The 23,249-nt window shown below is 39.9% G+C and overlaps 2 protein-coding genes across 5 annotated transcripts; one reads left to right on the forward strand and one right to left on the reverse strand.

Annotated features, from left to right (window-relative positions):
* Window positions 1–170: 170 nt before the first annotated feature.
* On the forward strand, window positions 171–7,104 carry rad1 (RAD1 checkpoint DNA exonuclease). Its single transcript, XM_062972516.1, has 6 exons — window positions 171–323; window positions 825–1,077; window positions 2,422–2,530; window positions 3,859–4,117; window positions 4,987–5,085; window positions 5,922–7,104. The coding sequence occupies exons 2-6, from the start codon at window positions 883–885 to the stop codon at window positions 6,103–6,105; spliced, it is 846 nt and encodes a 281-aa protein (XP_062828586.1). The 5' UTR covers window positions 171–323; window positions 825–882; the 3' UTR covers window positions 6,106–7,104.
* Window positions 3,161–23,162, reverse strand: ttc23l (tetratricopeptide repeat domain 23 like). 4 transcript variants are annotated; one of them, XM_008116127.3, is made up of 11 exons: window positions 22,782–23,160; window positions 20,644–20,790; window positions 19,925–20,048; window positions 16,566–16,725; window positions 16,174–16,299; window positions 15,083–15,260; window positions 12,563–12,671; window positions 10,813–10,940; window positions 9,712–9,861; window positions 8,177–8,259; window positions 3,161–7,068 (listed from the first exon to the last, which is right to left on the reverse strand). In XM_008116127.3, the coding sequence occupies exons 2-11, from the start codon at window positions 20,773–20,775 to the stop codon at window positions 6,987–6,989; spliced, it is 1,272 nt and encodes a 423-aa protein (XP_008114334.2). In that variant the 5' UTR covers window positions 20,776–20,790; window positions 22,782–23,160; the 3' UTR covers window positions 3,161–6,986. The 4 variants fall into 4 exon arrangements, with proteins under 4 accessions (XP_008114334.2, XP_062828584.1, XP_062828583.1 ...); XM_062972514.1 differs by having other exon boundaries at window positions 21,101–23,160; XM_062972513.1 differs by having other exon boundaries at window positions 20,644–23,160.
* Window positions 23,163–23,249: the final 87 nt, after the last annotated feature.

The raw sequence follows: 23,249 nt of genomic DNA on the forward strand, positions 1-23,249 counted from the left end.
TAATAATGTATGGAAACTGGGATTTTTACTTTGGTGCAGTCACAGGCAGAGAAGGCTAAAGAGCCTTAGCTCTGCCTGTTTCACGGTCTCACTGTAATTTACGGCGGCCTCAAAGGGTTTCAAAGGGTTTTCTTTGCTAAGAAACACAGACAGATTTGCTCCTCATCCGTCGGTCGCTGCAGAGGGAATGAGAGAGTATTTTGCAACGTGCCGTAAAGCAACTGCTGCAAGTTGCTTTGCATTTTCCTGTCGTGCCTTTTTCGCCATTCAGCCAATAGGCTGGTAGTTCCCCTTTACGCTGCTGCTCTCCAGCTGCCAAGCAGGTAAGGCTCTACCTGTTGTATTTCTGCCTGGCTTTGGGTGCTGCTACACTGCAGAATTAATGCACTTTGATACCACTTTAACTGCCATAGCTCATTGCTATGGGATCCTGGGAGTTGTAGTTTTGTTAGTATTCTTTAGTAGAGAAAGCTAAAGACCTTGTACAACTACAGCTCTCAGGGTTCCATAGCATTGAGCCATGGCAGTTAAAGTGGTGTCAAAGTGCATTAATTCTACAGTGCAGATCAGTCATGGGCAAACTTCGGCCCTCTGGGTGTTTTGGACTTCAACTCCCACAATTCCTAACAGCCTACCGGCTGTTAGGAATTGTGGGAGTTGAAGTCCAAAACACCCGGAGGGCCAAAGTTGGCCCATGCCTGGTGAAGATGCAACTTATCACTCCCAAAAGCCTTGTCCATCATGTGAACCACTACCCCTTGCTTATGCTCATATAATATTTTATGATTTCTCCATTTAACTAAAATGCCATTGGATCTTTACAGGTCTCCTCTGGGAATCCCTGCCCTTGGAGGGGAAACTGCGGAGTGACCTCTCCAAGCCATGCCTCTCTTGACTCAAACGGAAACAGGCGAAGAGCAGAACGTTTTGGTAGCAAATCTCGACAATGTCAGGAACCTGTCCAATATCCTGAAAGCCATTCATTTTAGAGATCACGCCACCTGCGTTGCTACTACAAACGGACTCAAGGTGACAGTGGAAAACGCAAAGTGTTTGCAGGCCAATGCATTTATACAGGTGAGATGGCAGCATTTCCTTTCCTTTTGGTGTACAGTGTTCCCTCACTACTTCGTGGTTCACTTTTCGTGAATATTATCAATAATAAAAAATTACAATTTACAGCCTAAGGAAGGGAGGAAGGGGAAGCCAAGGGAGAGAAAAGGAGCCCAAGCAGCAACGGGAGGAGAAGGAGGCGATTTATCAACACATAATTGGTTGATACAGTCTTAAAATAGTGTATAACTACTAAAATAATGTATAAATATTAAAATAAATATAGTGCCCCTACTTTGCGGATTTTTACTTGTGGGTAGTCCTGGAACGTAACCCCCAAAATAAGTGAAGGAACACTGTACTGGAATGACTTGGGTTCAGGAGGAGGAATTAAATTAACATTGGGAATGACACGTGGAAGTCCTATGGGAGACAACAGTATCTGGAAAACTAAGGCCCCTTCCACACAGCTGAATAAAATCCCAAAATCCCACATTTTCTCCTTCAAATTGGGAAATATGGCAGTGTGGACTCAGATAAATCAGTTCAAAGCAGATATTGTGGGATATAGGGCTATGTGGAAGGGCCCTAAGGCCCCTTCCACACACCCATAAAATCCCACAATATCTACTTTGAACTGGGATATATGGCAGTTTGGTCTCAGGGCCTTTCCACAAAGCCATATAATCCAGAATATCAAGGCAGAAAAAACCCACAATATCTGCTTTGAATTGGGTTATCTGTGTCCACACTGCCATATATTCCAGTTCAAAGCAGAAAATGCAGGATTTTCAGATTTTATTCAGCTGCGTGAAAGGGGCCCCAGATAACTCAGTTCAAAGCAGATATTGTGGGTTATTCTGCCTTGATATTCTGGGTTATATTGCTGTGTGGAAGACCCCTTCTACACAACCATATAAAGTCCAGATTATCTGCATTGAACTGGATTATATTAGGGCCCTTCCACACAACCATATAAACAGGTTATCAAGGCAGATATGCCACTAATATCTGCTTTGAACTGGATTAGCTGAGTTCACATTGTCATATATTCCAGTTCAATTCGATTTTATATAGCTGTGTGGAAGGGGCCTTAGTTTACACTGCCATATAATCCAGTTTAAATCAGATAATCTGGAATTTATATGGCTGTGTAGATGGGGCCATAGAATATTGTACTGTGATAGTAAGGTAGAATGAGGACTAGAGTTGGTTTAGGGTTTTTTTTTTAGAAGAAAATTCCCATTTTTTTTGGTCTTGTTATTCTGAGTTGGGTCAAAGGACACATGTAAATTGCCAATTTAATTGCCTTACTATAATGTTGGCACTGGTTGTAATTTTCAAGTTTCCTGTTTTTCTAATTTATAGGCAGGTATTTTCCAAGAATTCATGGTTCAGGAAGAATCTGTGATGTTCAGAATCAACCTGTCTGTTCTTTTAGACTGCTTGACCATCTTTGGAACAAGTTCTTCCCCAGGTATTGACTCTATGTGGGTTTTGGTAGATTATATTCACCAAGCCTATTACACAAGATGCTCAACTTGTCATTTACTTATATGGAGACAGGTTTGCCTCAGCATTTGTGGATTGAATCAAGAATGCTTCTTTGAAATAATAAAATTGCTATCCAGTTCCCAGTGCCTTTTGAACAGGCTGATCAGGAGAAACCTATTTATTTAGTTTAAATGATTTATTAATATTTTTTCTATGATCTAGGGTCCCTCAAAATGATAGCCAATAAAAGATATAAAAATATGCTTTCTGATCAAATTTTAAAAGCGAATTTGAGAAACCGAAGGCCAGGTGAAGTTATGCTGTTTGGCTACCTATTTAGAAGCTCATCAAAGATAGACAGTCTGATCATTCTTAGGCCCCTTCTACACTGCCATATAAAATCAAGATTATCTGGTTTGAACTGGATTATATGGCAGTATAGAAGGGTCTTAGAAAGGACCTGGATTATGTGATTTTAATTCTTGTTTTAATGTTATGTTTTAATCGGTTGGTTTTAATGTTTTTTTTTAATTGATTGATTGATTTCTCGTGTCAGAAGCGAACCAAGGGAACAAATTGTAATGGATTTGCAAACAGAGATTTTTTTAAAAGAAAAAAAATTGGCATTAATACTAAATGTCTTTTGCCCAGTAGCTGGCCACTTGGAGTGCCTCTGGTGTTGCTGTTAGAAGGTCCTCCATTGTGCATGTAGCAGGGCTCAGGCTGCATTGCAGTAGGTGGTCTGTGGTTTGCTCTTCTCCACAGTCACATGTTGTGGACTCCACTTTGTAGCGCCATTTCTTAAGGTTCAATCTGCATCTCATGGTGCCAGAGCACAGTCTGTTCAGCGCCTTCCAAGTTGTCCAGTCTTCTGTGTGCCCAGGAGGGAGTCTCTCATCCAGCATCAGCCACTAATTAAGGTTCTGGGTTTGATTGATTGATGTATGTATACATGCAGTATTGAATTGTTGCCTTTGTAAGGCCGCCTTGAGTCCCCTTCAGGGTTGAGAAAGATGGGATACAAGTATGGTACATAAATAAATAAATAAATAAAGTGTTGTTCCTATATAGAAATCGTGCTTTATGTAGCCATCTGCTTATGCTAAAGATCTTAGGTTCTATACATGTTCATATGAGGGGAGATAGTCCTCTAGGTATTCTTGCCCAAACTGTTCTTACTGTTTTACACCACAATAACATTCATGTTTGTTCAGAAATAAATTTATTCAGTGATGTCTATGTGCACAGCTAAAATTACAAAATCACAGGTGTTTCCTTCTTTGTAAGTGAGAGTTATTTTCTTCATTTTAGGAACTCAGACAGCCCTTCGGATGTGTTATCGGGGTTATGGCTATCCTCTGACGCTTTTCCTAGAAGAAGGGGGTGTGGTAACCGTGTGCAAAATCAACACCCAGGAACCCGAAGAGATTCTTGATTTTGATTTCTGCAGCACAAATGTTGTAAACAAAATTATCCTGCTGTCTGAGGGGCTGCGAGAGGCATTTTCTGAACTGGACATGACCAGCGAGGTCCTACAGATTACAATGTCTCCAAACAAGCCTTATTTCAGGTACTGTACGGTAGTTATAACTCACAACTCAGTGATCATGATTTAGAACACAATACTCAGTTCTAGCAAAAATATAGTAAACTTCAGAGTGGGCCACAGCCAGTGATTAGCCTTATGCTCTTCAAAAAAATGTACCTGATTGATACCTGGTAATTATGAGAGAAATTAATCTTGCACATATGAAGTAAATTCCATTGAGTCTATATGGTTTCCTATATATAGTCATGTATAAGTTTATCTCCTGTATAAGTTGAGAGCAGGTTTGGGGGCTAAAACCCCAGTTAGGTTGTTGAAATTCATTCTAACTGTATTTAGGCTCAAAAATCTTTTTGTATGAGCCTAACACACAGTTGTAACAACAGGTATCCACAAACTTTCAGGCACTTTGATAATGAACAACAAAATAATAACATTCAAGCATCTAGAACTAATTCAAACTACAGGAAAGGAGATTCCACCTGAACATTAGGAAGAACTTCCTAAATGTGAGAGCTGTTCAACAGTGGAACTCTCTGCTTCAGACTGTGGTGGAGGCGCCTTCTTTGGAGGCTTTTAAACAGAGACTGGATGGCCATCTATTGGGGGTGCTTTGACTGCAATTTTCCTGCTTCTTGGCAGGTGGTTGGACTGAATGGCCCACAGGTCTCTTTGAATTCTTTGATTCTGATTCTATAATGTGGAAACAATTTACAGCACTTAACTATTTACTAATTCACTACAAGCACGTAGGAGGGGAGCCTCCTACGTGCTTGTAGTGAATTAGTAAATAGTTAATTTTTCAAACATTGTATATTTATTGATTCAGTTTTTGTTTTGGACCGTTATTGTATGAAACAATTTTTGCATGCACAATATCTTCTTTTTTCAAGATTATCCACATTTGGAAATGCTGGAAGCGCATACCTAGATTACCCCAAAGATTCTGACCTGATTGAAGCTTTTCACTGTAACCAGACCCAGACAAACAGGTGAGCCAGAACAGTTCACAAGCTTCCATGGCCATACCATTTATTTTACAGTACTGCTCTTACAATCTGAATTCTGACAAGTATTTAACATTATTGGCTGTTTTGCATTATCTAATTAACTTGCTTTCTGAAAAGCTGACCTATATTATTGATTCAAGGCTGTTTTATCATTTATAGCAGGGTTGGGTAACCTTAATACCCTGAGGAGCTAGGTTGCCTGGATGGCCAGAAACTGTGTATATCTGTTCACATACTCCAGTGCCACTGTCAAACCACAAGAGACACATTCCTCCTGTTGCTTACTGGGCTTGTTTGGAAAGAGTAGGAATATTCAGAAAATGAAGAAGCAGCTGGAGGATGCACACAACTGTGTACTAACAGATGCACACAACTGTGTACTAACAGATGGAGTATGCCCTCCTTTTCTCTTCTAGTAATCTAGAGCAGCTGTATCTTCCTAGTCTGAATTGTATACTCAATCCCTCCTCATCAGTAAGCAGCCTTTTTACTGGTGAGGTTTGATGGAGTGTAAAGGGCAAGAGAATAGCTTCTGCACCATGAGGACAAAACAATACATACACACAGGAGTGACACTTATATTTCAGTCTCTACACACATAGGCCAAATGTAGAATGTTACTAATAGTTTGCCTCCTGTTGTGTTTCTCTGGATACAATACATTTTGTTGATGAGCCACTTGAAGGTAAAACATGGGAATCCAGACAGTATTTCTCATAATTCTCTTTTGGTAGATAGATTTTTGTCACTTTGAGACCAGCCTTGATCAATAAGCTGTTAATTGCTGTTATTGATGAGACACATTTGCTTTTTTACAGATACAAGATCGCATTGCTCAAGCCATCTATTAAAGCATTAGCTTTGTCATGCAAAGTGTCGATTCGGACAGATAACCGCGGCTTTCTCTCATTACAATACATGATCAGGAATGAAGATGGACAGATCTGCTTTGTGGAGTATTACTGTTGCCCAGATGAGGACATTACTGAGCAAGAAATATAGCTGGGAGATTCATTTCATTTGTTATTTTCTTCCTCTGTTAAAAGCTATCTAGAACATTCAGTTCTGAATGCAAGAAGACTCATGTTGGTAGGTATGCAGAACAATAAGAGAGAGAACAAGATTCAAGCCTCTCTTGAATTGTAGAAGCAACATCTGAAACTAATTTGGGTTCCTTGGTAGTAGAAAGATGAAATAACCTTTCGAACACTTCATTTGATACAATAGGCATGATATTGAAATGCAGCTTATTCCTGGTTATTTAATCACTACCTCACGTACAACTGTACACCATTGCTCAAATATAACCTTATATCTAATTGCCAATCCAAGATTCATTGAATTTTCTATAAATCTCATTGTTTTGGAGGCGAGGGTGTCCTTTAGCTGGAACCAATAATCAATGTTAAGTCAAAGTAATACTACAATGTCTTTACAGTTCAGGAGATAGTAAAAAGAATGGATAGTCCAGCAGCATTCTTGGGGAGTCACTTATTGGAGGCAAATAGATTGTGTCTGGGGAATGTGTAACTTTTCCTAGGACACGAACTTCTGAATGCTACAGCCATTTGGAAAAGCACTAAGCTTCCAGAGCACAGATAAAGTTCCCTATGATAAGCAGCAGCCAGTTATCAGTACAATTCCTTTTTTCTCCAAACCTGTTTAAATGGCTGAACCCTGCAGATTCTCAGTGACAAGCTGTGCCATGCTGTTCGTGTTAAAACATCTCTACTCTTTGATGGGCATCTTGCTAACTGTATAACAGAAGTCCAATAGAATTAATTACTGAAATTGCACAGTTGACTAAATATATATAAAGGATAATATATGTTTTCTTTTGTTATTTGGAATATCTTTCCTGGGGTCCAGTGGTTGCCAATATCTTAGAAATCTGGGAATGAGAAATTTAGTGTCCCCTTTCTCTTCTGCTTTGGACATGTAGGCACTTCATGTACAGTGGAGACCCTGCAGTAAACAAATAAAGAATCTTTCATACTTACACCAATTTTGGAACTTATTTTTTAAAAAACAAAATATAGTATGGTTGATTTGCTACTAAACTATTCATGTTACAGTGCTGCATTTTGCTAGTTATAGACAGCCCTCCTAAACAATATGTGACAGTTTTATTTAATAACACAGAATTACTCTCTTCCTAGAGAGTAATTCTGTGCTGGTATGTCTGCACACATTGTTGAACACTACTTGCATATTGTTAATTATGTAATACTGGATCAAGAAGGAGGGGTTAAAATCTAGTTTCCAAGGAGGTTTATTTGCAGTCAGTTTCACTGCAGTTTCACAGTGCAAAACAAGCAATCTGTACAGGTCACATGGTGAGGTAGTTGTTCATTGTGTCGATGCGGTAATGAGAATGGGTCAGAGTAAGACTTGTATCCTCTCTTCACATATAGTTCATGTCTGTTTGAACATTTGCAGCTACAAGCTAAATGCAATAACATTTCAGTGACTTTAACAGTGCAGGCATTTACTCAGATGGCAAAGGTTTGCAAAGGTGGTCACCTCCACACTTCCAAAGCTGAGGATAATCTGGCAACCTTGTCTAGAAAGTCTTGGCCATGCAGGGAACAATTGAGGCACTGCCTCTGCCATCACCAGCCTTTAAGGGGGGGGGGGGGGGCATTGACTTCCAGATAGTTTGGCCCAACCCCAAGAAGCCCCAGGCAACACGGCCAGCTGTAAAGGACTGTGGGACCAGCATTTGAAGGGGCCAAAGGTTGCCTGCTTCACTTTCTGGTCAGGAGAGCTGTGTGCAGTGGTTCCAAATTTTCCAGTTGGGTAACAGGAAGTAGGACAAATTAGGCACTTCCACCAATCATTCTAATGTGAAAGGGCATGAAAAGTGTGTTAGGCAATATTTCTTAGGTTTTCTCCAAGTCAGATTACTGAACATGTGATGTGTTTTCTGCATCCCGATCCTTTCCACTGGGAGATTCCAGGGTGAGTTGTTGGAAGGAAAGGTTAAAGGTTGAGAATGCCCAAAGAAGGTTTTGTATAAGTAATCTTTTATATGTTGATTTTGCTTATCCAGTGCTATGCCATAAATACATACATCACCAATCTGTCCAGTAGCTCTTGTATCTTTTTAGTTTTCCTATGATGGGAGCCATAAATAGCAACCTGAATCTGCGCACACTGCATAGAAAATAAGTGAAAAATAACATTGTTACAGTATTGTTGAACTACTGATTTGTTATTTTGTGCATTCCTCTGCAAAGGTTTATAAACTTCCTTTATAAGTGTAGAGAGAGAGAGAGAGAAATGGAAGAACAGGACTGTGATCTGTCATGATTAGGAGGCTGCTGTTAAAACAGCTGACCTTGTAATTCCCTTTCTTAACCAAGGTAAGGTGGTTGTCCATTAACTGATTCCTGGAAGACTTTCCAGAACCACAACACCACAAATCAAACAACAGCACTAGCTGTAAGATTCTGGGAACTAGTTCTGCATTTTGTTGCTCTATAGTAGCCCAACTCATTGTTATGGAGGGCCACATTAGCCTTGTTTGCCTCCAAAGGGCCATTGAATCCATGGATGGGCTAAGTATAATGGTATTGTCCAATTCAGGACCCCAGATGTTATTAAATGACAATTCTCATCAGTTTTGATTGTCCGCCATGCAAACTAGAGATAATGGAAATTGCAACCCAACAGTATATGTGGCTCTGAGGCTGGAGAAGGTTAAATGACATTTTAAAGTCAGATATATCCACAAGTCTTGTTTCTAAATTCAAAGCCCGCTGCCCTGATTAAACAGAACAAACTGTAGCCTTCTAGCTGTTAATGTATCACAACTCCCATTAGCTCTGGTCATGATGACTGATGAGGACCTTTTCATCAGCCACCCTACGACTGTGGAATGACCTGCCGGAACAGATTCAACAGCTGAACCAGCTGTCGGAATTTAAGACACAACTGAAAACCCATCTATTCTGGCAGGCCTACCCAGTCAGTTTGAAGTTGTGAATTTTCTGTAACCTGCATGTCATCAGTATATTTTAACTTGAATTTTAACTCCATGTATCTTGTTGTATGCATTTTAATAGGGTTTTATATTTTGTTTTAATGATGTCGTACCCTGCCTCTTCCTGCGGTTCAAGGCGGGTAATACATTTATTCTTATTATTCTTATTCTTATTCTTATTATTAGAAATGCAGAAGTTGTTGTCTAGCATCTGCAGTGCAACTTAAAATGGCATGGTGGGGTGGATTCGGACTGTGGGCCTTGAGTTTGACACATGTGCTGTAGGGTGTGAGAAACGGACTGGGGGAGATAGCAGACGGAAACAGGTTGCATAGGGCATTGTGCAAAAGGAACAGCCAGCCACCAAATATGCATTCCTGCTTTAATATGGATTTGCCACTCTTGTATGATAAAGGTCTTAAGCTACCATGAAGGAAATCTGTCTCCTGCACATTTCATTGTCAAACCCCTCTCAGCACACCAAACCATTTCAAAGAAAGTCACTGAATGAATAGATCTACGACCTACCTACCTACCAACCTGCTAGGCTAATCTACTACATACCCCTTATGGAGCATGTCAAGCTTTTATGTATCAAAAGCTTTCTGCAAAAACATAATTACCTTACTAAGCAGAAGATAAGCTTCTCTTATTTTCTCCTCTGCCAAACAGATGCATCCCATAGTGTACAATCTCTCAGTGGCATTTTCATTAAAATCACTGCAGGGATCTTTCTGAGATATAAACGACTCTTTGAGTACGTTGTAGGCTAGCTGGGAAAAGAACGAAAGTAAAAATGAATGGTTTCAACTTCTGTATTTTGACCAGAGAGCATTGATATGATTCCTGTTTAAATTCTCATTTGGTAAGTAACAAAGAAAAATGTATGTGAGCATTGCTGTGTTGTTCGATACTGTTGGATCTTATAGGTAACACATTCAGGATTCTGTTTTTTAATTACCTATGTCTTAGGTTTTGTAAAGATCAAGTGTAAACTGCTAAGACATGGGGACTTCATACCACAGAATATTGAATCACTTAACATTAGATTTGCATCTGAAACCAGTCAAACTTTGTTTTAAAATACAGTGGCTGCTTTATATTCTTCTCTGATTTGCTCATGCCCCGCCAATAATATAAAAATATTACATTTTAAGGGGGAATAGGGATGGTGAGGAGTGGTTCTTGGCACCCTAATGACACCTAAAAACTGGTATACATACTTTATAATGGCCAAAATCCTGATATATGACATTTATGATGATTTGAATCTCAACCAGCCCTTTAAACTGCTTTAAACATAATTGGCGCTTTGTCACTCACTTAACAAAAAGCTCAGAGTGGCATTGCATAGCCCTGATAATGTAGCAAGTGCAGCCCTCAGTCCCTACTCTAGTCTTTCCCAAAGTGACGTCTTCCAGATTTTGTGGCAGTTTATAGGTTCCATTCACTTCCATGGAAAGCAGTGGCCTGAGTTGATGGAATTTGTAGTTCAAAACAAATAGGCTGTAGAAAGTGCCTGATGGAAGAAGACTGCTCTGGGCAATTATCATACAGGGTGTTTGAAAAAGAACTCCCTAGTTTTAAGTATAAACACATTAAAACTAGGGAGTTTTTTTTCAAACACGCTGTATAGAAACAAGCTGATCAACAGTGCTTGCTAGTTGTAATTCCCCTCCTCGCCTTCTTCTGCAGGACTATAATCCATATGGATTTGTAGTTACCTTTCTTTTCCCTGTTCGTGCCAGCCATTTGCTGTAGTCTTCCACAACATGAATTGTCTCAGAATGGTCTGTGCCAAGTGCCTCTTTGTAAGCCATGAGGCCCTCAGTGAAATACTTTTCAGCAGCTTCTAAAATATGAATGCAATATGTGTTTGGTATTAAAAATACCATTTAGTTAAGCCGTTGCCCACCCTGAAGAACAGTACACATGAAGGTGTAGTTCAAGGAGGTGGGATATATCAAGTTATTTTTCCTCATTTCCTAAAAGATTGAAAGCAAAAATCTAGCTCCTTTTGGCATTCATGGCATGTATAGGGAATAAGGGCGAAATTTCATCCACCACATGAAATATAATTCCAAAGTCCCAGCCTTTCATGTAAAAAATTAAAACTAAATAACAGGTGTTATTGTATCCTAAAATCTTTCATAGGGGAACACCAGGATATATGTGGCTAAGTAGTTCCAAATTCCTATATAGGTAAAGGTAAAGGTCTTCCCCTGACATTAAGTCCAGCTGTTTCCGACCCTGGGGGTTGGTGCTCATCTCCATTTCTAAGCTGAAGAGCCAGCATTGGCCATAAGACACCTCCAAGGTCATGTGGCCAGCATGACTGCATGGAGCGCCGTTACCTTCCTGCCGGAGCGGTACCTATTGATCTACTCACATTTGCATGTTTTCGAACTGCTAGGTTGGCAGAAGCTGGGGCTAACAGCAGGTGTTCACTCCGCTCCCGGATTTGAACCTGCGACCTTTAGGTCCGCAAGTTCCGCAGCTCAGCGTTTTAACACTCTGCGGCACTGGGGGGCTCCAAAATTCCTATATAGCAGTCAAGAATCCACTTCAGCAGAAGTGGGATATAAATTCAGTCAATCAGTAATAACAACAGCATGTGGTCAAGATGGCAAAATTGATTAATGAGAAATAACATACAAGCTTGGAGCCGGGTGACTCTTCTCCCTTGCTAACTTAACTGACTACAGATTACTCTTACTCTTTGAACTCAGTTTACAACAATTAAAGTGAGCTGTAGGCAAATGAGTAAAAATGAACTAGGACATTTTTAAGCAGCTGGAAAAGTGGGGACAATAGAGTATTAATTGGTCTATTCCTGCCAAATGAAGATAGTTGGAGAGTATGTTCTAGACCCTACAAAACCCAAGATATAAGGTAAGACATGGAGACAGTATAGGTAAAGGTAAAGGTTTTCCCCTGATGTTAAGTCCAGTCATGTCTGACTCTGGGGGTTGGTGCTCATCTCCATTTCTAAGCTGAAGAGCTGTTGTCCGTAGACACCTCCAAGGTAAAGTGGCCGGCATGACTGCATGGAGCGCCGTTACCTTCCTGCTGGAGCAGTACCTATTGATCTACTCACATTTGCATGTTTTCGAACTGCTAGGTTGGCAGAAGCTGGAGCTAACAGCGGGCGCTCACTCCACTCATGGGATTTGAACCTGGGACCTTTCGGTCTGCAAGTTCATCAGCTCAGTGCTTTAACACACTTCACCACCTGGGCTCCTATGGAGACAGTATACTATCCAATTATTTAGTGAGAAAGGAGCATACTTCTGCTTTTCAGTGTTTTTAGCCAATTCATTATGTCTTTTCATATCAGTCTCTGGCAAAGTTAATTCTAAAGTCATGTGGAGATAGATAGGAATCAGACCACAGTAAAACAAAACAATCCAATTTCATGTGACCTCTTGGAAAAGAAATAAAAAGACCTTTTCCAGTGCTTTACTATTTACTTACCAAAATATTTTTCTTCTCCTGTTGCAGCATAAGCCTTAGCCAGTAACAAAGCTACTGATGCCACTTGTGTGCTGAATTTGTTGTTCATAGCTGTTGAAACTGAATAGGCCTATCAAGAAAAAATGGACATTGGCAATACAATACATGGCTTTGTAGTGTTACTGTCTTGATTCGTATTTTTAATTTGTTCCCTGAAATATCTGGCAGCCCATGTTCACATTTATGATGGTGGCACCACACCCATGATCGCACCATAGATGTCAGGTGGCCACACAAACCAAAGGGGTGCTGAAAAACCACACATGCAGATCCCTCCTTCATGTAAGCCATAGTGTAACAAACAATTGCAGTAGGAGCTTTCAGGTGTTCCCACAACTGCATGTCGCACTGTGACTGGTTAATGAAAGGAAGTCTCCTTCCGCACCCGGCTCAACAGTGCTTCAGAACAGCTTTGATTGATGTGGCTGCCTGGCTTTTGAGGTGGGTTTTAGGGGGTCAGTTCAGGATTTTTTTTTTATTTAGTGTCAAAAGCATTGCATAACAAATACATTTTAAAATGACGAAGAAAAGGAAATCACAAGCAACTAAATAGTTTTAGACCAAAAGCGGGCAACAGCAACCGCATTGTCTGTAGCTTTAAACAACTCCTCCTCCATACATGAGGCAGGACATTGTGGGCAAGCATACATATGCGGAGTTGTTTGTTCTGCTCCACAGTCACACAAGGTGGAGGATTCCTCCAGGTAGTCTTTAGATCTGCCCACTCCGCTTCTCAGTCTGTTTAGGGACTTCCAAGTTGCCCATTCTTGGTTTGCCCCTGGAGGAAGACCCTCATGGGGGGCCATCCAGTTAGAATTGCCAGGTTTAGCTGCCCAGAGGGACACCCTTGCTGCTGCTGGAGGAACATCAAGAGGAGTGGTGGTTTTCATGAAGCCCTTCCTTGATTTGAGTCTACTGGACGGGGGCTGATAGTCATGCAGTGGATGGCTTTCACAATGTTCGACCTTATTTCTCTCACCGTTAGCAGCAACTTCCCGTCGCACGTCAAGAGGGGCAATGCCAGCTAACTTGTAGAGTTTATCAACAGGTGTAGGTTTAAGGCATCCTGAGATTGTTCTGCATGTTTCGTTCAGTGCTATGTCCACCTGCTTTGCATGTGCCGACTTGTGCCAGACAGGACAGGCATACTCAGCAGTTGAGAAAGACAAGGCCAGGGCTGATGTTCTTATTACTTGTGGGTCTGCACCCCATGCACTGCTAGTAAGTTTCCACAGGATGTTGTTGTGTGCAGCTACTTTGTGCTTGGTGTTCATGCAGTGTTTCTTATATGTTAGTGTTCGATCTAAGGTGACACCAAGATATTTAGGAAATGAATGATAGCTACGCCATTAAAGATGCATGTCCCATGCAGAATCCTGGGATCTCATCATATGGAAAATTTCCTTTGTTTTTACTGTTTCTAGGGGTATGCAGTTAGGGGGAAAAACCGGTACCATTTTTGTTTCTATTTTTGGTCAGCCCCCATTTTGTTTTTCAAGAATTTCCCAAAATCTGGAGGCAGGGAAACACCATTTCTTGTTCCATCAGTCGGACATACCATTTTCATTTTGGGAAAATCTAGCCCATTGGTGGCAATGGGGTAACTTCTGAGGTTCCTCTTTCTGTCATTTTTAGGGCTATTGGGACAGAAATGGCTACACTTGAAGGACACATTTATGATTGCAAGCCCCCCAAGCTTCACAAAGTTTGGGCCATCCACTGATTTTTAGGAAATCATTTAAAAAAATTTAATATAAGAGTTCACCATAACTTTCTAATTATTAAAAGAACTGTTGTAAAAATGTGCCCATCTCCTTTAGTGTAGGGGCTTAAGTGGAACAATCCTATTGAAAGTGGTGTTTCAAAAAGGATGCCTGTTTTAAAAAGTGTCCTTGAAATTCTTGAGCTAGAAAGGGGAGGAGGTGATCCTGTGCGATGGGGTGAGTAAATTCTCAATCTTCTTTAAAAACAAAACCCTATCCTCCCCCCTACCCCCTTTGAAGGATGAAGTTCTTGGTTATAATTGTTGCAATATAGTTTTATATGTTACCACTATAAAGAATACCTGCTGGCTTCAAACAATATACAGTTGACAGAAAGGACAGTTTAGTAGTTACTATATGGGATTGACAATTGGGAGAACAAATCCCAAGATGCTCCTGAGATGTAAAACTCACTAGGTGACTTTATTTTATATATTTATTTATTTATTTATTAGGGAGTCACTCTCTGGCCCCTTCCACACAGCTGAATAAAATCTCAAATTATCTGCTTTGAACCGGAATATAAGGCAATGTGGATGCAGATAACCCAGTTCAAAGCAGATATTGTTGGATTTTCTGCCTTGATATTCTGGGTTATATGGCTGTGTGAAAGGGCCCTTTCTCAGACAAGGACTGCAGCATTAGTAAAATACTTAGGCCATCTTCTTAGTCAATCATAAATTTCTATGTAATGCTTATATTTTGTAAAGTTCCCTACCTTTAATAAGTACATTATGGCTTCTTCGTGGTTTTTCTGTATTTGTTTGACTTTAGCCATTTCCTGATAAATATCTATCAGTTCTGGAGACATCTCTCCTCCAGCTGATATTCTAGTTTCAATTGTCCTCTCAAAGTACCTAGCAGCCAATTCTAAGTTGTTACGCTGTAAACTTGCCCTAGAAAGAAAATTGGATGATTTTTCAAGTAACTTCTAAATAGTTGATTTTGAAAACACAAAACAGATATACTAGAAATTTCACTTGATTCTGCATCTAATGCTGCACGCTTGGATTATGAAAAACCATAACAGCAGATAGCACTCTTCTTTGCAGCAACGGGAAAATAGTATATAGTGGTTAGATTTGGATAATCTTGGTTTGGGATTTGGATAATCCAGAGTCTATTCCTCACAGAGGCTCCAACTACAGTGCCATATAATGCATCTTGAAACTGCATTATTATAGTCCGTGTAGTGTCATATAATGCAGTTTAGCTGCATTGAAATGCATTGTCATATCATGCAGTTTCAAACTCAGTGACTTTGAACTGGTCACTCTCCCTCAACCTGACTAATACAGGTTTTTCCATTTTGGAATGAGAACATTCAGTAAATATCCTCACCAGACACATATATTAAAAATACAAAGGACCATGGGAATAATCTGCCAACAAGTACATCTGCCTGGAAATCCACATGTAAGAACATGCTTCATCTCTCCATGCCAAATGGCTGTTGGGATTGGTGAACAGGAATAAGTATTTGAATGTAACAGCTTGTTATTAGAAATCAAATGAAACTACATAAAACAAGAATGTCATGTACCAGAGGCTTACTTTGGATATGGGAATTTCTCCAATGGTTCAAGATGCCTGTAATCTCAAGTACAAAAATATGAAATGGACGTGACACTAACATCTTGAAATATCTGCACTAGGAGTTCATTAATAGTACATTCATATCTAGCAGAACTAAGTCCCACTGGGTTTAATGGTGCTTACTCCAGATAAGTAACTATATAGTTGTTCTTTCAATATCCAGCTGAGCTCTTCTTTGCCAGCTCAGGATCAGGCTGTTGATCTCCTCCTTACCTGCCCAATGCCATCATAAGATCTCTCTCAGATACTTTAAGTTTAACAGTCTCTGTCCAATCTGGTCCTTGTAATTCTTCCATAACCTGTTCTGCCTTCTTCAGATTGCAGTAGGATTTTTTCCCAGTGGAAAAGTCAAGGAAACTTAAAAAGTAGCTATACTATTTTTAAAAAATCAAGTGCAAGTGTATATAAAAAAGAGTGATCATGATCTAGACCAGAGGAACTCCAAGGAATGTATAAAAACATCTTAACCCAAAAGTAACTTTGAATGATAGAGCCAAAGAATGATTCTCACAGATTGACATGGCGAGTTTCAAAGCTCGGCTGAAGACTTGTTTGAGTTTCTCAAATTCATGTGTACAACCCCATTCCCTGCACTGCAAGGATATTTTTTCTGCATCAGGTTTGCTTCACCCAAAGTATAGTAGATGGTGACAAGAGTGCTCAGGATTTCTCCTCTTTCCTCTCTAGAAGTTGGAGGAGCTCTCTTCTCCATGAAAATAGTATATTTGGCTGCGTTTGCATGTTTCATAGCTTGAATAGGAAGACCTGGACAAATCAACAAAATTACCTTAAAATATTGTGCAGACTAGAATACACTTCTATTTTTATACAAAAGGCTTAGTCAAATATTAATGTAAACAAGGGTTGGGAAATTGCTAAAGATCCAGGAGCAACCACTGTTCCATTTTCACATACCTTGGGAGGTTGCACCAAGTCACTTCTAATTTGGATTGATCAATCTCACCCCTGAAGACTTATGAGGGCACAGATATCAATTTTGAATCTGGATTGGGATGGGAGTTCAGGAGGAGCCTGGGAGCTGAACGGAGACCTTGATGGGCAAAATTAATGGTCTTAGGAGAAGAAAAGTATCCCTAAAAACTCTTTTGTTGGTAGAATACAAAAAATGTAAGCCTCAAAGAGCTTTGACTTTCAAAGATCTAAAATATTTTGGGCATTGATTATTTGTCTTTTGCATCATCAGGATCAATTAGGTAAGATCAAGGACCTCTTAGTAGTGGCCACATAGCTGTGGCATTTTTCTTAAATAATAAGTACTTGTGCTCATCCTTTTGGCTTTTAAATTAAGCTTTCAATATATTTTTATTCGAGTTAGCCCATTGTTGTTATTGCTATTGTTGTGTGCCTTCAAGTTCTTATTGACATATTGGCAATTTAAGGTAACCTTAACATGGAACTGTTTTGGCAAGATTTGTTCAAAAAGGGTGTTTTGTCCAAAGTCACCCAATTGGTTTCTATAGCTGAGTGGGAATTTGAGCCCAGGATTCCAGAGTCATAGTCCAATGCGCAGACCACTACAACTTAATTGTTTTAAATTTTGAGGTGAATGCTGTAATTGACTGTGCAATTTTCCAAATTACATTTCAGTGTTTCCATAATTATGCCTTTTAGGTAAAGGTAAAGATTTTCCCCTGACATTAAGTCCAGTCGTGACCGACTTTGGGGGTTGGTGCTCATCTCAATTTCTAAGCCGAAGAGCCGGCGTTGTCTGTTAACACCTTCAAAGGTCATTTGGCTGAAATGACTGCATGGAGTGACGTTACCTTCCCACTGGAGCGGTACATATTGATCTACTCACATTTGCATGTTTTTGAACTGCTAGGTTGGCAGAAGCTGAGGCTAACAGTAGGAGCTCATACTGCTCCCCGGATTCAAATTGCCAAACTTTTGGTCAGCAAGTTCAGAAGCTCAGTGGTTTAATCTGCTGCGCCACCGGATTAAACCACCAGATTAAAATTCAGAATTTTAATTTTTATGTTTTATGATGTATGTAATTCATGTTGTGAGGGCTTTGCGTTGAACCACCCATGGTATTTTTTGCTAGTTATTACAATTCAGCAACTGGATGAAAGGCCAGGAGCTTCAAGTTGACATTTTGCATGATACCTGAATTATTTGATCACATCTCCTAATGGGAATGCTCAGTGAAAGTTCCCAATACGTGTGAAAGCATTGATTAGCTGCTTTAACACAAATTGATAATTGAGCAGGGTGACAGGAGGACAAAATCCTCAGGCTGAAAGCTCTCTGTGTCACTGTGATAATAGCAATGATGTTCCTAAAATAAGGTATGGATAAAACAAGTTTCCACCAATGGAGTTGGGCTGTGATTCCCATCTGCTCCAGATAACTTATCCAATGACAAGGAATGCTGAGAATTTTAGTTTGATAACATCTTGGGTTCCTCATTTTGCAAATTCCTGTTTTGAGGACTCACAAATCTATCCGCATTTCCCTTCTTTGTTTGCCATGTCACTGGAGAATATGGGAGTTATCAACCAATATACATCAGAAAGTAACAGGCAGGGAAAGCGTGTCTTAAGATGGAAAAAATGTTTTTTGCTGCTTTTTTTGGTGACACACAACTATCCTTTCTGTAATAATGGAATTATGAAATGGCCGGTAGGTGGCAGCTTTTCTCCATTTACAAACCGGACCTTAAAACAGGATGTTTCCCATAACTCTCTGAGCTAGGAAAAGTTGCTCTTTTGCACTTTGTGTGCCTCCAAGTTAATTCTGAGTTATGGCAATCTATCACTGGGTTTTCTTGGCAATGTTTGTTCAGAGTAGGTTTGCCTCTGCCTTCCTCTGAGGTTGAGAGAGTGTGACTTGCCTGAAGTCACTTGGTACTACAATTCCCATCATTCCAATCCATACCCAAACTCTACTTGTTTCCAAGTGAAGGTGTATTACAACATGCCGCAGAGGATGAGAGAGGCAGAGAGTGAAAGCAAACCCTGACAAAATGCAAACAAATTATTGCTATGTAGGACCTAAGAATGAATTTTGACACCTCTCATTCGATTCTAATCATTGAGAGGTATCAGTTATGTTTTACTAAGCCAGGGAAATACAGCTAAAATAGGTCCAGCGTAAACTATATTTCAAAATTTCCCCACCCTACCAGCATGTTCAAGTACTGTACTAGAGTTTATAATTTCAAATGGCTAGATCATCAACTGTTTCCTTGATACAATTGCTCCAGGGCCCATTGCAGAAGGGAAAATGCTCAGTTTTCGAGTATTTCCACTTCATCCTCAGATACTGAATCTATTCATATTTTGTTAGTGTAATTTTTAATGTATTTTATGTTTTTATGTTTGTGACATGCAAGATTTAATAGTCATCCTTATCTTTTAGATTCACATTTTAATACATTTGCCCTATTTTAATTGTTTTGTGTCATAGGCGGGATAAAAATAAAGCAAATAATAAATTAAGACTTTGGATATATCCACACTACACAGTTATAACATTTTGAAATCACTTTGACTGGCTGTGTGCTGCAAAAATCTGGGAGTTGCAGTTTTGCTGAGGAAATTAAAAGGGGCTATAGTGTTCAAGGATTAGAGAATACTTTATATCTTCCTATTCTAGCCATTGTATTTAAAGTGGAATGAAACTGCTATGCTTGTGCAGTGTAGATACCACATTGGATCTCATCAGTGTATGTTGTATAAGTGAAGAAATGCATGGGATCAGTCTGCAGTAATTTAAAATGTATTTCACATGTATGTCACATGTATTTTTTCTTCTGCTGTCTATTGTACTTGCTTTCTTATTAAAGGCATTCATTTATTTTGCTTCTATGCCACACATGCAAAACTCCTCTTGGCCTTATCTGCCTTCATTTGGCTTTTTCTTCAGAAGTTACAACTGATGTAAGGATCACATTGTATTTACAATGTAAGGATCACATTGTATGTTTTTCCAGCTGCTTTACCTTGGAGCACAAGATAACCATGAGCAAGGTTGGCAAATGCTTGCCCCAGCCGCCAGTGCCCATTTCCATAGATAATTCGAGTGAGAGCAATACATTGAATTAGTTCTTTGCAGGCATTATGTGCCTGGGGAAAAAGAAAAAAAAAGATAATAATACAAATTAGATTTGTTGTGCAAAATAAAACATGTAACTCAGGAAGTTTTCTTTCCCAACTAAGGTCATCATTGCATAATGCTGTTCTCCCACAGCATTTACACAATCATAGATATGCCTTGCATGGACATTGTGTTTGATCCTGCTCTTTCTTCCACAAACTCAGAACTGTTATTCCTTTTTTTCATCTTGATCTCGTATTTTATTCTCACAATGACCTACTGAGGGCCCTTCCAAACAGACACATAAGCTGGAATATCAAGGCAGAAAATCCCACAATATCTGCTTTGAACTGGACTATCTGAGTCCATACTGCCATATATTCCAGTTCAAAGCAGATATTGTGGAATTTTATTCAGCTGTGTAGAAGAGGCCTCAATCTTGTGGCTGATTGGATGTTAGACCCCAAATACCTTACCTCTTAAAGATTTAGAAATCACTTGTATCCTCCCTCCCATTCCTTGAGGGAAATCTGAGCAAACGTTAAAAGCAACCCTTATGATAACACTTCTACATCGATGAACCCATCAGCTTTTATCACTGTGTATACAAAAGGGAAATGTTACCTCTTTTTCTTCAGCAAACCTTTCTGCCCTTTTCTGTGCTTCCATTAACTTAGCTAGCGGTGTGGCAAATAGCTTGAACTTCATTTCCTCTCCTCCGAAGTTGCCCTTAATTTCATCCATGGGTTCAATCATTTCTTATTATGGAGCCTTAAATGTTATAAAATTGGAGTCAACAACTAAGAGTCAACAGACCAAAAATGCCCTTTCTGCAGATGAGCAGCAGTCACTACTGCAGAGACAGAAAATTGTTATAAGGAGAACTAACAGTTCAGTTGTGGTTTGTGTTAGAGTCAATCATATTTGTATAAATGACTCTCTGACAAAACTATCAATTGAGCTGAACTGTACAATCACCACCTTTTAAAAAAAGTATTTGGCTGAAATTAAAATGAAGTCATGCTTCTTTTTTGGAACTGCTGCACCACATGCCTAAGATGGAAACAGTGGTGTTACATACCAATGGTGGAGTCCCCGGTGGCGCAATGGGTTAAACCCTTGTGCCGGCAGGACTGCTGATTTGAAGGTTGGGTTGCTGGCCTGAAGGTTGCCAGTTCGAATCCAGAAGAACATGGATGAGCTCCCTCTGTCAGCTCCAGCTCCCATGCGGGTACATGAAAGAAGCATCCCACAAGGATGGGAAAAACAACAAACATCTAGGCGTCACCTGGGCAATATCCTTGCAGACAGCCAGTTCTCTCACACCAGAAGCAACTTGCAGTTTCTCAAGTCGCTTCTGACACACACACACACACACACACACACACACACACCTGCCAATGGTGGTGGGCAAAGCCAAGGAACAAGTGGTTGGAATGCTGGCAGGTGAAACATACAATAGTTGGGCAAAAGAGGTACTTTCAGTGAGATAACCTCACGTGGGAGTATCTTTAAGCCAACCAAAATCATCACCTTCTTACACTCAAGAAAATCCTGCCACCTTTTCCCAGTAAATGCAATGCCCCCATCCACGTTTTTCTACTCAAGCTCATCCCCTTTGCTCCTCACTCTTCCAAAATTGTCACTTTTTTACTCCTCCAAAAACCAGCCACCTTTAAAATTTATTCCCAGTGAATCCATGACCAAATAAGAATTTTAATGTACTGTATGCTGCAGTTTCAAGCCCAGCACTATGAAACATAATTCTACTGGTTCTCTCAGAAGAGTAGTTCTGATGGAAGTTGGCCATGGAGCCACTCTGAAGGACATAGAGATTTCTAGTGAAAAAAATTAAATCAAATCCCAGAATAATAAAATCCACAAAGGTCAAACTTGCAAATGTGGAGGGCTGATTATACTGCTCTGGAAGAACCGTTTTTGCACATATAAGTAATCTAGATTTGTCTCAATTGGGAAAGGGTAGGTTCTATTGCTATGGTTGGATCATAGCTCAGTGACAAAGCACAAGCTTTGAAAGCAAATGATCCACAGTGGAATTATTGGAAAACTCTGTTTAAGGAATGTTGGCAGAAATCTCTGGGCAAGGCCTTGGTTTAGATGGCATTGGACTGGCATTTGGTTGTATTAAGGCATGTTGAAGCATATAGTTGATGCACATCTGGTGCTCTGATCTGCCTGCAACTGAAGTTTGCTCCAAAGGCAGAGCAAGGTCCAGCACTTAACAGTTTTGCTGTCACTTTGAGCTTTTCCATTGTATCTATAGTATCTCTTCTACATCTATAGAAACTGCATGCCCATAATCTCCAAAGTTTGTAAGAACGGTCACAATCCCTTTCCTTTTTGCACATCCCCTCTCCTACATTGGATTATGAGGATGGTTTCATCCTGACCCTCTAGTTTTGAAATGGCAGGGTGGAAACTGCTAGAGCTGTTTACATTAAATATTTACTATGTGAAATGAATAGCAGTTTCAAGAAATGGTTACTATACATGTGAATAGCTAGTTAGTAGCTTTTTTAGCCATTTGCGATGTTAGGAACATTTTAATTTTATTCTTGCTCTCCGAACCAGTGTCAGTTTCCTCTCTCAGCATCTTTTCATACCTATGCTCCCTCTTTCTAATATACTAAATACAAAAGCTGTTCTTGTAATTGTATCATACCCCAGGGCTGGCAGATGAAAAAAAAACCCTAATTTTTAATTCCCAATAAGGAAATTGGCTCACAAGAAGTTCCTCCTACCTCTGCACCAGGCCAGGAACACAGTGAAAAGACCTCTTCCCCTCACTTGCCTTTGGCCTCTGGGAGCCCTTTGTAGGGTTCACTTTAACTGGGCACACAAGGCAAAGGGCATCTTGTTCCTTTCCCACAGCGGATTGTTTTGTAGTATTTTTCAAATCCAAGGTCCCATTTCCAAGCTGTAGCCAGGGTGACAGCTTGTTGCCGGAGTTGTCTTGGTGACAAAATACTTTCCGCACGCTTGAAAGAGGGTGCCTTTCTTTCCTTTGTCACCAGAAGCCATTGAACTCAATAGAGCTGGCAGGCTGTCCTCTGTGATGGATCATTAGAACAAAAAAGCAACACTATTTGAGCCATTAAGTCTGTTAGGACCACTTCCAAATCCAAGCTGTATTTTATCCTCACAAGAATGTTGTAAGGATGTTTGCTTATGGTCTGTCTGTCTTTGTGTACATGCAACTGATATGGTCC

The sequence above is a fragment of the Anolis carolinensis genome, chromosome 2 (assembly GCF_035594765.1).
Source record: "Anolis carolinensis isolate JA03-04 chromosome 2, rAnoCar3.1.pri, whole genome shotgun sequence".
NCBI lineage: Eukaryota > Metazoa > Chordata > Lepidosauria > Squamata > Dactyloidae > Anolis > Anolis carolinensis.